At 52.9% G+C, this 15,299-nt stretch overlaps 3 protein-coding genes across 3 annotated transcripts; 2 read left to right on the forward strand and 1 right to left on the reverse strand.

Moving 5' to 3' along the window:
* Positions 1-9,494: 9,494 nt before the first annotated feature.
* On the forward strand, positions 9,495-10,083 carry N0V96_005643 (uncharacterized protein; the record flags this gene model as incomplete). Its single annotated transcript, XM_053195540.2, has 2 exons — positions 9,495-9,691; positions 9,762-10,083. 2 exons carry the CDS (start codon positions 9,495-9,497, stop codon positions 10,081-10,083), a joined length of 519 nt encoding a protein of 172 aa, XP_053046879.2.
* An 877-nt stretch (positions 10,084-10,960) lies between these two features.
* On the reverse strand, positions 10,961-13,491 carry APN2 (Class II abasic (AP) endonuclease; the record flags this gene model as incomplete). Its single annotated transcript, XM_065757455.1, has 6 exons — positions 10,961-10,974; positions 11,401-12,980; positions 13,078-13,238; positions 13,293-13,338; positions 13,391-13,403; positions 13,464-13,491. 6 exons carry the CDS (start codon positions 13,489-13,491, stop codon positions 10,961-10,963), a joined length of 1,842 nt encoding a protein of 613 aa, XP_065613798.1.
* An 811-nt stretch (positions 13,492-14,302) lies between these two features.
* N0V96_005645 (uncharacterized protein) lies at positions 14,303-15,170 on the forward strand (the record flags this gene model as incomplete). The annotated part of the gene is made up of 4 exons (XM_053195538.1): positions 14,303-14,450; positions 14,606-14,630; positions 14,678-15,022; positions 15,128-15,170. 4 exons carry the CDS (start codon positions 14,303-14,305, stop codon positions 15,168-15,170), a joined length of 561 nt encoding a protein of 186 aa, XP_053046877.1.
* Between the last annotated feature and the right edge of the window lie 129 nt (positions 15,171-15,299).

Consider the following 15,299-nt stretch of genomic DNA (forward strand, 5'->3'; position numbering starts at 1 on the left):
ACACACACACACCCTATGATGGCGTACTCGGACCTGCGACGGATTCAGGGTTCATGCTCCGGACCATCTATCTTGCACTGGTGCATAGGAATCGGTGGTGTGTGGTTCGGTTGTCGCTAGTAGCGGACCACGCATGGCAAGGCGAGGCTGAAAACGGACGAAGGAGAGGAGGACACATCTCATAGTCCTTCAGCCCTTTTTCAAGCCCCTCCGTTGGAAGTTGACCAAGGCTAAAATAAAAGCCTAAATGTGTAATCTTTGGACGCCTCTTTTACACACCCACGACACCCCCATATGCTTTCACCCCTTCTTCGTGTCCCCCTCTCCCTCTTTTTCCACTAGGTAATCCGGTAGAGGGAACACGTCCGATTGAGTGGCTTTTTTTCTACTTCCTCCTCCACCATGGCCTTGCCTTGGCTAGGTTCTGTAAAGAAGGGGATCTGGAAAACCTGGAAATTCTGGAGCGGGTTTATTCCGGGAGATGCGCGTGGCTTGAAGCCATTCCCTCTCGCCCTCGATCGACTCCCTACCCTTAGGAACACCATCTCAACCCCGTGTGAAGATGGTCAACCCGGTTCTCGGAGACGTGATGAAGCCAGAGCTAACCTACGAATAGAGCATCGTTTGAGATCGTGTGTGTTCAAATACTCACAACTTTCATACTTGTGGCGTTCACACAAAGTCCACCCCTCCCCTCTGAAGCCTAACCCGTGAAAAGCCTCTGGAAAGAATGAGAGGGGAGTGAGGAGTGAAGGATGAACAAGTATCTCAAGACGACGGTTGAAGTACCTCCCCCACCTCCCCTCTCATGAAGATCTCAAGACTTCACAAGCTAAACTCATAAAATTGGTCCCTGGAATTCTCGGTTGGCACTGTGGCATTTTTGGAATCATTTTCTTGCGTCTTGCGGGATTGTCGGGAAGATGGCTCGGTCAGGATTATGGAGAGATTGAGGTATGACGATGTCATGTTGTCTTCATCTCTCTCTCTCTCTCTCTCTCTCAAATGATCGTATGAAATGTAAAGCTATGTTTCACTAGTTGGACTTGGAGTGTTGGAGAAGCTACTCCACGATTGGGGACTCTAGATAGATCTCTCCATGGTTCTCTTAAGCTGCAGTAAATGTCAACTCATTGCGGCCCAATTCACGGGGGGTTCATAATTCCTTATTCGTAATTTGTTACAATTCATCATTCCCTGGGTCTTGAGAATCGCATCGTGAGACAGCATTCGAGATCTCACACTCCTTACCCTCTTCGAAACATTGACATCTAGGCGAATAGATCAAAATCATAGACTCTCATCGGTATCACCGCAAATACTTTGCAACAGTCGGATACGCGGGTCTCGTGCTATGTTTTACGCAAAGAAAGGGCGTATATCCAACAGACCCGTGAAAGCCGTCCGACCCGCCTGGGCAGCTCTAGCACGCTCCCTAGATCATTCCACCCAGACCCAATCGCGAGCGTTCCAGCTGTCACTGTCTGAAAACTTCATTAGTGAAGAAGAAACCCCACGGGACGCAACGAAACAAGTCGGTCTTCTGCGGTCGAGCTTTACGTTTTGCGTCGATGCGGCACGCGGCTTGGCCTTGGTATTTCTCCACACCGAAGCCGTGTAAGCGAGCCATCCAGCCAGCCCAACGACGGGAAGTAAGGTAGTGGTAGTGCTGGGCTCTACCCAAATCTCTCTCAGACACTTGACTCAGGCCTAAGCCGTCTGAGATCCCGCGTTGACTCAGACACTAGATTTCCCGCGCCGGCAATAAGCCTCCCGCTGCTTCGGAGAAGGGCCCAGCTCCCCGAGATCTGGCGCGGGCCCCTTCAGGCTTCAAGTGCGAGTCCACCTCCCGAAGGTTCCCGGGGTCTCCGCTGTCCGTCCGAAGTCGAGGCTTCCAACTTCATCAGCGGGGCCCTTGGCTTCGATGGCTTGTGAGGAACGCACACTCCCCCTCCTTCCCCCTCTTCCGTCGGAAGATGCCCACCTAACCACACAACAACTCCTCTCGTTGCTGCCCTCTCATGGTGTCTTCCGGAAGAAAGAAGATAGTAGGTAGCTATATACTCATCGGACGCTAGTCAGGAAACAGGATTGCGCTCGTTCTCGACCCCTCTACAATGTATCTCTGTGGACGATCCAGGCGGAGAAGAGACTGATTCCAGGTCGACTGCACCGACGCTATGAGAACGATCGAGAACCAAAGCATTTTCCTATCCGGTTCATCAAACGTTCACCTAGACTTGGTCCGACAGATTACCCCAGGGTCCGAAAATATAGGGCAACCTAGGATGACCTAGTTTGGTAGTCATCAAAAGAGGTTTGAGCGTCAAAAGCTCGCCTAGCCAGCGAATTGCGAGTATTCTGGCTCGATTCCTTTGCCTGCAAGACCCTGTGTTTACAATCAATAACAATTCTCCGTAAAAGGAGCGACTGTAAGGCGAGCATCATCCCTACTGTGGCCTCATGAAGGCCGATAGGGCTTCTTTGATTGATGGCGGTACGTGCTATCGACCGGTTCGAAATCGGTCACCCTTCGCCGCCAGGGAAGCAGACTCGGCAAAAGAGCCTTCACATTGGCGGAAACCCGCTGAAGGCGACTAGGAAGAGATGGCTACCGGGTTCCTGGTGAAGAATGGCTTCTTTTGTTGAGTTAGCGCAAGCTTTGGCGCCTTCATCAGGCTCAAGATTGTGCCATGTTGCCGAGACGCCAAGGTTAAATGAGACGCCATGTTAGTCCCAAAGAAACCGTTTGCCTTGCGTTATTGGCATGGTTTGATGATAGTCGAGTCGTTTTCTCCCTGGCCGAAACGTCTTGCTTTGCTCCCTTTGATCCCAGTCGCTTAGCCCTGCTCGTAAGGCCACGAGATGGAGGCTCGGTCCCGAACTCGAGCCGGACGAGAGGTATCCACACAAACAAGGAAGAACAGATGATGGAGAGGGCAGGGGGGAGGTGATGAAGTGAGCCTGCAAGCAATCCGATTAGGACGTATCCTTGGATTTATGAACGGCGACCAAAAGACTTGGGGCGGGGCAGCCCAGGGGTTGCTCGCAGCCACGTCGAGAATGGCTGCTGGAAGGCTCGGATCGCAGCCTGTCACGGATTCACGATCTTTGTGACAAAATTGTTGTGCGACCACACGTAAATGATCCATTCTTCGACCAAGAGCCTCCGAAGCGCGGCCGTATATGTTGCCAATCGTCCTGTCTCACAGAAGGCGCCTGTACAGCACGTATGGCGGCATCTTCGCGCGATAAATTTCCCACGTAACGTAGTCTCGTTCGTATCATGAGAGCGGCACAGTACGCCATGTCGGCTAAGAACAACTAGGTTGTGTACAGCCACCTCATCGAACGCGCGCCTAGCGCCAATCTCTTGCCTGTAACTGTCAACTCGTTGCGCTTCCTCATGGGATACTAACTGCTGCCCTGTAATAAAGTGATCGGCGACTATGCCCCCGTCTTGCTTTCCCTACCAGGCTAACGCAGACTGGGATTTCAAATATTCCCTGTCTCGACCATTGCTCTGTTTCAAGCATCTTACTTTAGTGTTAGAATCGGTACAGCAAGTAATCTTGTCGATTCCTTCCCGCAACAAACAAGACTTCCGCTTCAGATCTGCTCCTCTGGCCTTTACTTCCTTCTTCTTAGTGGTTGATGGTAAACGGCCGAGGACCACTACCATCGACTGCGTTCGTATCGGAAACCCTTGCGAGCCAAGACGCGAACCAGGTAGAAGGGAATAGCTGAAGGCACTCAAAACTTCGATCCCGCTTGCGAAGTTGAAAATTTGACTAGGGCAGGGAAGTAGAGACAACATCGGACCATAGCCACGGCGGGATCCCGGTCTGGTAGTGGGGTCCGAGGACGCTCCAGTCACGCAGCGCATGACTGTCACAGCTCCAGGGCGGCCGCCTGCCTTGGCGAGGATAAGCAGTATAGGGTCAAGTACCGGGTTCATGACAGTTGGGGGCCGTCGATGTGGCTTTCGGTAGGAATGTCAACGCTGACCCTGAGGATGATCCGTCGGACGGAAACCAGGTGCCGCTAGTTGGTCGTAAACGTCTTGCGGGATCCGTCGGATGTTGCCTGTTGGGGTCCAGGCGAATCTGTTCTTGTTTCCTCCCTGCTTATCTGCGGGTATTTCCCAGGTGTTTCTCGCGTATGTTGTCAGTGGTCGTCATGGCGGCGGCCAGGGCGAGCAATACTCGCAGATCCTGGGGTCTTCATGCCTGTTCAAGGCGGTGACGGTCTCTTGCTCTCAAGACGAACAGTTTGCTGATCACAGTGTCGGAATCGGGCATATAGGCAAGTTGGAGGAAACGGAATGAGCCGTGTGCATATCTTGGAAGTATCAGCCGATAGTTGCGGCCTGAGCCTTCGTTTTACTCGACAGATGATGTCGGTGAGTGCGGTGGCTTGCCCTGCCGCGATGGAATTAAAAATAAACAGCATACGCTTCGGTTAATCTGAGGGAGGGTAAACCCGTCAATGACTCCGACTGCCCCCCGTTGCCGGGGCTGTGGCTGCAGACTGCGGGATGTCGCAAGTCAGGGCAGGTGGGGGATGCGTACAGATGCCACAAAGTGTCTGGATGCCGATGGAGAAGGCTGGACTAGTGACAATGTCTCTTTCCATTTCTTTGCTCTCGTCGGTGAAGACAAAGCTTGGAAGAGAGAGAAAGAAGGGGAGCAGGGAAGAGGCTAGCATGGACGCAACCAACTTTACCTTCTTGAGCCAGCATGCGTTGCATGAAGCGAAGGCAGGGATGAACGACAGCACTGCGTTGATGCAGACTGAGCGGACCGCCCGCAAATCTTGAGTCCGAGGTGGTGGCTTAACCAAAACGCCCCCCCCAAGTCAACCAACGCTCTCTCTCTCTCTCTCTCTCGCGGGCGCGCGCGCTCACTTGAAGCGCAGCGCAGCCTTCTCCCTGTCTCAACATCATTAGCGTTGCAGGGAACTCGGGTCCATCAAAGTGCTAGATCCAGGCGTCGATCTCGACCAATGCGGGGAGATGTTTGCTGGAGCGGCTACGAAGTATGGCATTGGTGGCTTTGTTCTTGCGGTCAGGTTGTCCTGCATTGGAAGTGGGAGGGATGTGCCCACCATATCAGGCTCGATATGAATTGCAATACGAGAGAGGCGTGGCAGGTGTGAGTGGTAATTCCCCTAGCGTTCTTGAGAATCTGTTCTGCTTCTGCTTCTTTTACCCTCGTTCCGAGATGATGTGGTGATGTTTTGCGATAGCTCTCCCGCATGTCTGAAGGGTGAGACAGCAGATTGAGATTTGGGGAAAGAAATGGGGCCCGGTGGAACGCAGCAGTGGCAGTGGCAGTGACGGAGTGGGTGAGTGCTAGATGGGACGATCTGTGCGTCCTTGACCTTGTACAGGGCAAGGCAGCACGGGCAGTAAGTGGTGACAAGGTACCCATGTCCACAGCCTGGCTGAGGCTGAACCAATAGGGTTTAGCCCGGTTGCTAATCTCGACGACCCTCGTCTAACCCCCCAATCATGCAGCCAACTTACCAACGTTTGCTCCTTCTTGCATCTCTCGGTAACCAATCATAATAGCCTACACGAAAACCACCGTTGGAACATCGAGGTTCCTTTGTTGTTTGCGCCCTCCTACAGCCCTCCTCCAGCCCTCTTCCAGCATCACATGGCTCTAGTTTGCTCCGGCTGTCTCCATTGGCGTGCGTGGTCATCGACCTCTCCGCATAATCTGACAGGGGCAGACGCGTGAAGGGTAAGTATGCGAATACTCTCTCTAAATTCTTTTGCCCAAATTGCTTCTTGTATGATTCTTGATCAACACGCCTATCCTCAAGTGTTCCAGCCACGTGAAATGATGGCAAATGACGCAACAAAGTGTATGGTCATCACCAGATCCTAGTCCCTGCTTTTGCTCCCCACCGCTTTTCCATAGCTAGATTGTAGTCCTCTTGCGACTGGAAAGGCGGTCAACCCATCGCTGAAGACCAGTAGCTAGCTCCTTTGAGTCGGCTCCTACTGTTTCAGAAGAATGAAGAAATGCTCGTTTGCCTTTTCCACCTGCCGTGAACTCCATCATAGTAGTCTCATTGCAGAAAATGGCCCCCAACTTCCCTTCTTTGCTGTCTTCAATATGCCCCCCATGCCTAAACCCAAACGAAAACGAAAAGAAAAAAAAAAACAAGCAAGGTAAAACTCACCGTTCCTTCTTGGCCGTGGCTGGAGCATCTCCCACCTCGTTTGGGTTGCCTCTTGCATTGGCCTCGTCAAAGTCATAGCTAGCATCGTGCCTCTGGCGGAAAAGCTCGTCGAATGCCTGTTCGTCGAGCGACAATGCCTGAGGAGAAAGCGTCATAGTTGTGAAAGAGTCGCTCATGGTGAAACTTTCTCCATGGACGCCTGTGTCGAGGGAATCCTGCGGAGTGAAAAGCCCAAGGCCCTGGACATTGTCTGCCGCGGAATGCTGAAACGCCTCGTGGTATGGGTTACTGTGGAAAGATCCATTGACAACTAACGAATCCCCCCGGCGTGAATATTCACCAGTGCCGTTTTCTGATGGAAAGCAGATAATGTTTGAGCCATGTGTCGAAATCCGCGTCATTCCCCCGTTCTTTTCCAAGGGACTTGCGCGCTGTGCCGCTATTGATGAATATGCTGGCGGGCTAGAAAGTAGGGCGGTACCACCTCGAGAGAATTCATCGGCCTGAACGTCGAAATTGATGTGCTGTTGATCCATCACCTGGACATCCAATGCCGTCGGTTGATAATTGCTTTGCTCCTGTAACAGAGCATTGTTGAGATGATGTTGGTGCTGGCCAATGGTGAGAGCTGTCTGATGGTGATCTGTGTTACGTCGGCTCTGGCATGCTGTTCAAGATCAGCTTTTGAAAAGTCATTTCGCCGATCGCACGACTCACTCGGATCATAATGATAGACTGTGCAGTGCTGATAAATTTCTTCTTGGTTTGTGACTGCAGAGAGGCTGACCAGCGGCATTGGCGCGCGCACTTTTTGCCCCTGAGCATCTCGCACGCAGTAAGCGGCCTGGAATTGGTGAGGCTGGCCGACCTCAGAGAGCTCCCAACTCCCGTGCGGGTACGTTCCGGCAGACGTGAACATGTCGAGATCATGACGCGGCAAGACTTCGTTCATACCCTGGGTCCTCAAAACAACACGCGATTCCGTCGGTGATGAGTCCTCGTTGTGAGACATTGTGCCTTGAAAGAATGGGCACACGATTGTTGGTGAAGGCGAAGCGGTAAGTGTGGTGAGCAGATAGTGGCGGTAAGTGTGCATGTAGGGATGGTGGGGAGTCTAAAGTACAAAAAATAAAAGATAATAGGGATCTAGCAAGAAGATGAGGTCAAAATAGCTTTTTGGGGGCGCGATGAGAGAAGAAAGAAGAGACAGCACAAGATTGTATAAGCCAAAAATGACCCTTGACCAAATGCAGCGCTCGCGATAACACCTGGCGGAGACTTTATGGGAAAGATTGGCCCAAACACTGGAGTATCTTAGAGACAAGCGTGACAGGAACACACCAATCCAAGGAATTACACCTCGCCTAGTCGCCTAGGCCTTCTTGAGCTAGCAAATCTTGCACAATGTGGTGCGGCGAGAAATTCTCGAAAAGAGGCCGCAGGTCAACTGTTGCCTCGTCACCGACAAGTGTCCCATCTCGTCGTCAAAACTTCGTAAAAGTAGTTTGGACAGCTTGTGCAAGTCTGTGGCTGTGATACGTTGGCTTACGACTTGATTGAGATGCAGGTACATGTCGTCGAGCACGGGCGATGTCATACTCTTCTCCAGGATGCTGGATTCTCAAGTTGGCGGGCAACCGTTTTGCGTCGAAGCCAGCCAGGCATGTTCCTTGCACTGACCGCCGCACATATGCTTTCTGCGTGATTCTCAACCGGGCCGTTGGTGTTGCATCCGCCGTCGAAGGGAATTATACGCGAGAGAAAACGTTGTGTGCGTCGTTGGTTCCTTTCAACTGGTATGCACAGCCCGCTAAGCGCGCAGTCGACAGGGACACAAGGCAGTTGTCAGCGTGATAGCGAGTAATCGAGTTGAGACGTAGACGTGATGCTGAGAGAATGATCACCGAGTCGGCGAACTGAATTGTACAAACACGTACGCCCAAGTAACGTGTGATAGAAGGCTTCGGCTTGCTCGCTTCATCCCCTCGTGCCCCAAGCATTGATACGATTGATACAGTCCCCAGACTTTTTTCAACTCTTCAGGATGCGGTTTCGGGACGGCTTCAGCATCATGGTACTCGCGCACGGCTGGAGGTTCTCCAATGCGGGGAGGACACAAACCGATGGTTCTTGACCTCTGGTGTAAGTCAGCAGCAGGACAAGCGTATCCAGGAAGAGGGGATATCCTCGAACAGAGACTGCCGCAGGCATCCGTGAAGTAAGCCAAGGTAGTGGTAGCGAAGGGAGGCTGCAGCTGGCAGTGCCGAGGACGGAGGAGCACAAAGATCCGCCAAGGGACCGTCGGCGGCCGTTGACAAGGTAAGGTAGATGACAGCCGGAGGCTTGCTGCGTGGGCTTGCGGTGAGGTAAGGTAGGCCTGCCTTCTGTTGCTTGAGCCAGGTCGAGGTACCTGCATCTTCGGGCCGTGATCCAGACAAAGTACCGTTGTACCAGAGGGGAGCCTTCTGGGTACCTTTGGTGCTTGAAGAGAGAGAGGGGCGCCTCGAAGGTCACAAGTGTGTACAGTGTGAGAGATACCGTGTCCCAAACCGGGGTCCGATCGTGGAGGTCCCCATCTCCAATTTCGAGGTTGGTACAGATGAGTTTGGTAAGGCAGGCACGTTGGTGAGGAAGGTAAGTAAAGTAAGGTAAGGTGAGGTGAGGTAAGGTAAGTACCTAAGTATTCCCACACCCCCAGAGCTATCACCCACCCCCCTTCCTAAGAGGCATGACAACCCAGTCAAGTCTAAGGTAGCGTCTGGCCAGACCTGGAGTGGGAAGCAACCATCACACCCACACCCACGTACACCCCCCTGCAGCCTTCACCTCCTCCTTCCTCTTCCTCAAGACATCGTCCCACAAAAGTTTTTAGGCCCTCCACACCTCAACCAACCGTCCTCGGCCAATTCTATGACGGGAGGTGACTTCGTCGCTTCTTGAGGGGAAGGTGGCGCTTTCTTCCCCAATTTAGGACTTCCTTCCACCCCCCATGGACTACTCCAGATCCATCCTGGCGCGGACCATGTTGTCTCCCTCAAATCTCTCCCGCAACAAGTCCCGGATACCCTCCGTTGCCATCCGCATCCACGTTGAGTCCCGCTTGATCTGATCTCTTATTTATAACCATCGGCACAGCCAGCTTCAAATCAAGATTCTTCCATCACAGCCCAGAAATAAGTCACCACTTTATCAGAACCTTAATTGATTTGTTATTCAATATCCCCAAGAGACACAAGACACAAGACACCCCCTAACAACCTATTGATACGGCATTCTACCTTACACCGCCATTTACATTCAGCATGGCGTTGACATTCAACCCTGGCAACATCGTTGCTCGTGACATTGATCCTACCCAAGTGCACCCCGAGATCCTTAAGATTGTGACAGAGATCTTGGACCTTCGCCTCAACACATTCGAGTCCACCATTGCCGTCTCTGCAAGAGATTACTTTGCTTTTGGCGAGGAGGGTCGGCTCTTCATGGCATTGCATATGGGGTACGCATCCATTTCTACTCTGTGTTTGTCTTATACTGGTCTTCCATAAGGTCCCTAACATTCATCACAGGCGTATGTTGGGCCAACCTGTCATGTGGGTCAAGGACGGCATGCATGCCAGCGTCGATAGATGGGTTCTCGGGCCTTGTGAGAGGTTCATTGCCGGCCCACACATGATCGTCTCGGTCAACGGGATTGCTGTCGTCGTTCCTCGACCACCACCACAACTCCTCGAAGAAGCACCCGGTGCAACCACCCAGTTCGTCAACGCTCCTGAACGAAGAGTCAAGATCACACGACCCCCCAACGCCTTCATCCTCTACCGCAGCGACTACCAAGCCCAAATCAAGCAGATGAACCCTCAGCTTCAGAACAATGATATCTGTGAGTGACTGAAGTCCAACAGCATTACACCATCTTGCTGACCTTTGAAAAGCCGGGATCCTAGGCAAAGCTTGGAACAACGAGTCTCATGAAGTCCGCGAAAGATACAAGGCTCTCGCTAAAGCCTACAAGGAGCGCCACAATAAGATGCACCCTGACTATCGGTACACTCCACGCAAGCCTTCCGAGAAGCGTCGTCGCAACCGGAGAAGCACTTCAACCTAACCCTCTCAGCCACCTCGTTCTTGATATGGAGTCTAAGAATCGTAGGACCAAGAAGCGATCCATCATAGCATCGCTGCATAAGTTACTGCCATGTTAAGTCTCGACGACTTTACAAGAGGCCTAGCGACTACAAGTTGCGGAACACACTCTTCTGCTTCCTTAGGTCGAATTTGCCTCGTCTTCCCGAAAAGCCACATTCTAGCTCGCGTCGAGGAAGCCAGCAACATCAACACTTGATGTTCGGGCCAGAAATAAGCAGACATGCTGTGCCCGGCACCCACCCTTACGGTGGTCAGCTGGAGCCAAAGAGACCTCTTCTGCTAACCTATGGTCCCAAGAAGACCAGCAAAGGCTCGGCTTCGTGTAAGGCTTTGAAGCCGCTTCGTGCGGTTCCACCTACTCTACTCACAAGATGGGCGAATTCTGGCCGCATCATTGGGCGGGGGCGGTGGCGGCGCTTTGGGTGGAGTTCAAGCAAAGAGTGAGCTGCTGCAATAAGAGCAAGACGCGAAAGGATAGAGCAATCCGCGACGTCGCTGCCGAAGAATCAGATGCCTATCTCTGCCATGATACGAAGATGAGCCACCATAATAGCGATATAGATTGTTCGATAGATTTACTAGAACATTAATGGAATCATAATGTTCATGTCTCATTGCTTTAATCTTCTTCTCCTACGCGACCAAAGTACCTAGATGTCTCTTTTCGAAAGTAATGCGTACAACTCGTCACATGTCTTCGCTGAGTTCTGTGTGGCTCTATATCGTCTTTTGGTGGAAGTGTAAACTACGACGCCTGAGACTGGCTCTTTTTCCAATCACTGCTCCATATAAAAGTACCGCATCTCCACTCTGTCCCCTTTTCCTTTTCTCCAGATTTTCCCAAGGGACGGGCGCAGATAAAAAACGACCTGCCTATGTGGATCATCAGCTATGAATGGGGTAGGGGAAGCAAGGTCGGGACATGTCGGGGGGCAAGGGAGAGGAGGGTAGGACAGAAGCCTTGGTGGACGCATAAACGAGCGTAAACAGGGGATGAAGACGTAGTATGTGTGTGTAGTGTATGGTGTGGTTGGGTTGGAGTTGGGTGTTTAGACTTACCGCAGTTAACGCCCGGCTTCTTGGTCTGGAAGCTGATGCAGGGCTCCCCGTGCTCGCACTTTGGCACGACCCTCTTCCCCAGGTTGAACTTTGACCAAGACTCCTTGACCTCGATGGGGTCAAAGACCTTTTCCGAGGCCGTCGTCTCGAACGGCTTCGCGGCGGATGAAAGAGGCGTGGGGTCTTCGCCGCCGCCACCACCGGGTTGTTCTGCCGTGCCCGCCGCTTCTGATAGTCCCGAGAAAGAACGTATTGGGCCAGCAGCAGCACCACCACTTGCGGCTTTGTTCTTGGAAAATGGTGATGGTGGCTGGTTGGTCCTCGCTGCGTCTGCTTCGGCGGGTAAAGACTGGGTTGGTGGTGGTTGTGGCGGGTTTTTGGGCTTGAAGAAGCCCATGAGGGTGCTCTGGGCCTTACCGTCGGATTCGTTGGTTTTCGACTTCTTGGGGGCTCGTTTAGCAGATGCTGCCGATTCGGCTGGTCGTTTTACGAGCGGGCTGGTGCTTTGTGACGAGGAGGGTGTCGCCTTGGGGGGCGGTAACCTTGCGGCGTTGGACTGCATGGATGCCTGTGAGGCGGCGGGCGCATCTTCGGTCGTCGTCGTTGCCTGCGAGGCTTCCGGGCCTCGCGTCTCTTGAGTCGTCATGGGGTAGTCGCTGTCGTCTTCGGTTGGAAGACTGTGTAACTCGAGGAGAGTCGATCCTGGGCTTGGTGCTGGCTTTGGGGCGGGCTTCTTCATGAACATGTCTCGGATGTTGCGTCTTCGGTCGAATTCGGGGATGAGCTTTGCGGATAGGGGGAGTAGGTCCTTCTGTGACCATTCCCTGAGCCGCTTACCGTCGTGGAACATACCGCTGGGGTTCATCACGTCGAGGATGGATGTTTCCTTGCCGTCTGTTGTGACGACGTCATTCATGACTGCGTAGACGGGGCAGTGGTCAGATCCCATTAGCCCCTCCTGAATGTTGGAGTCCGTGAACCAGTCCTTGATACCCGACGAACATAGGATATAGTCTATCCGGCTGCCGTTGTTCGCCGGGCGAGTATTCCTCTTTGTGTCCCAGCAAGTGAACATGCTCTGCCTGGTGGGGTGGAAGATGCGCGTCAAGTCATGCAGGACGGGCGACTCCTTTCCTTCGTCGCGTTCACCGACGACCTGGCCACCGACGACAAGCTGGTTGATGAACCGCCGGCTTGGCCCCTGCATCCACTCTTCGACAGTCATGCCCTCCTTGCGGAGCGTCTCCCTAAGGTTGCAAGTGTCCATCTCCTCACGGATGACGTTGAGGTCACCTGTTAAGATAACCTGCTTCCCAGCCGCGACAAGATTCCTCACGCGCGCGTCGAGGGCGCCGAGGTAACCCAGCCGAAAGTCATCACGAGACGAGTCGCGGGTCGCGGGGCTGTAGGTTCCGATGAGCACAAAGGCCGGGAACTCGAGGATGACGCACCGACCCTCCAGTCGAGCGTCGCCTCGTCTACTTCGCTGGAGAGCTGGCTTGCGCGCGGATAGCCGCCGATCTGCTGGTCTTCCGGTAGGTCGCGGAAGCTGATAGATGAGTTTGGGGCTGGGAGGACGCCTGTGATACCTTCTTCGGCGCGGATGGGGCAGCATGTTGCGTTCCGGGTGTATATCGCGACACCGGAATATCCTAAGGCGAGAGGTGAGAAACATACTGAGGGACGATGACCGTTGTGAGCTCACCTTTTTTGTATTTAGGGAGGCTGAAGAACACGTCCCAGCCAGGCACTAGTACCATGTCATCTTTGAGGTCTTTCCGCTGTATTTTCGTCTCCTGCATGACTACGATGTCCGCCTCGAGGGTTTCAAACATTGCCTATAAGCTTTTGTCAGGGACAGTGGGAACCCGCGAGTAAAGAGGGTAACAGACCTGAAATGTGCGTTGTATGCTCCATGGCTGATATCCAAATGGGTTTCTAGATAGTGTCAGTTGAAGTACATGGATATCCTCAGTTGAATTTGACATACCTGATGCCGTTGACTGTGGTACAGAAATCGTGAGTGAGTGAGAGTGTCTGTCAAATGGCGGGGACCAACTCACCATTCCATGTCACTATACGTAACCCCATTCTGACCGGTAAATGTTCTGCTCCTGGTATCACGATTGAAAAAGACTCGAAATCACAAACGCCGAAATTACGTCGCTTTCATGCCCATACCGCAGATGTCAAAGGTTGGGTTGCGGCATCAAAACTAGAGGTTCAAGTGCTACTTTCGCCCCTAATTGCCTGAATGAATGACCGGGATATCAAGGTTGCGATCGGGATTCTTTGAGGATCAAGAGGCACGAGAAGCGACGCTGGGATGCCTCAATTAAACTGTCAAGTCCTGGTTAACGCGACGTAACTGCCGTCATTGAAATGGTGAACGCGACGGTCTGCGCGGTGTCCCGTGATTGTCTATGCACACGTGACTGAGTGCGACATCCTGCAAGTCGCTGCAACTTCATGGATGCAACATATTCTTGTGTCTCAATCTTGTATTTTCCAATGTGAATGAATCTCCTACAATTATTGTACCAAATCTTTTTTTTTTTTCTATCATTCAACGTGTAGAAGTCAGGCACCTGAGTCTAAGTCAGGAAGGTAAGCCGAGACGAGCATCTGGTGTTGGTTGAGGTACGTACCGAACCCGGGTCCTCCCCTCCTGTTTTCTCCGCAAATGACCTGACATCATTTAGTCATCCCCAAAGGCCACCTTTGGGCCTTACAATCCAGGCACTTTCAAGGCCGTGAACGTTCCCGCTAGCCGAGCTCTGGATAGAGAATGACCTGATCCTCCGACTTCCGACTTCACAAAACCTCGAAATCCACCCACCACCAACGCCCACCCGGCCGAAACGAAACCTCTCCCCTCCACCGATATCTTCCAAACACAACAATGCAGCGTCAGCTCCTCTCCGCCGCCGCGCGCGCCGCCCGCGCCCCGGCCGTCCGCTCCACCGTCCAGCGCCGCTTCGCCAGCACCACCGAGAACGCCTTCATCAAGGAGCGTGAGGCTGCCAAGCACCACGCCGCGGAAACCACCGGTTCGTCCTCTCCCGCCCTGTACGAGTCCGACATACTTCAATGTTTCGAGTTCTGGCGAGCCAATTGGGCCCAATTGATCCTCGAGCGGCGAAGGGAGGACCGGGATGGATACAACATGGGGGAGAAAAACATGAGATGCTAACATATTGAGTAGGCCTCTGGCGCAAGATCTCCATCTAGTATGCACGCCGCCCCTTCTTCAATCCTCAGTCGAAGTCTCCTCAAGTACCAAATCTGTGGTCCCGCGAGATATCTGCCCGGCCATCTTAGTCAATGCCGCTATATTGAGTATCACGAAGAAGCCGGAAAAGAGCGCGGGATTTGATTCGGGAACTGCTGGGGAGACATGGGAGACTGATATCAAGAGTGCAAATGCTAACCCCAAGGTCTTCACTTTCCACAGCGCTTGCATCCCCGCCCTCGGCCTCGCTGCCGCCAACGCCTACGTCCTCTGGAACGAGCACTGGGACCACTGGAGCCACATGCCCCCTCTGGAGGAGCGCGTCGAGTACTCTTACCAGAACATCCGCACCAAGAACTACCAATGGGGCAACGGTGACAAGACCATCTTGTACGTTTTTTTACCATTCTTCTCTGGTTCCCCCCCCCCGCTCAATCTCAAGCACGGAGCGGGACATGGACGTGAATTTGTGGGAGAGACTAACACTCAAAACAGCTGGAACGACAACGTCAACTACCACAACCCCGACAAGGCTTAAATCAAGCCTGTCTAAAGTGAACGTGATATCGCTGATTCAGGAGACGAAGGAGCGATCCATAGACTCGGGGTGTGACACGCCTGCTGAGGGGGTAGACTATCCTGTACATTTTCCCTATGTCACAGCAAT

Source organism: Colletotrichum fioriniae (assembly GCF_027942845.1).
Source record: "Colletotrichum fioriniae strain IMI 355084 chromosome Unknown scaffold_6, whole genome shotgun sequence".
Lineage (NCBI taxonomy): Eukaryota > Fungi > Ascomycota > Sordariomycetes > Glomerellales > Glomerellaceae > Colletotrichum > Colletotrichum fioriniae.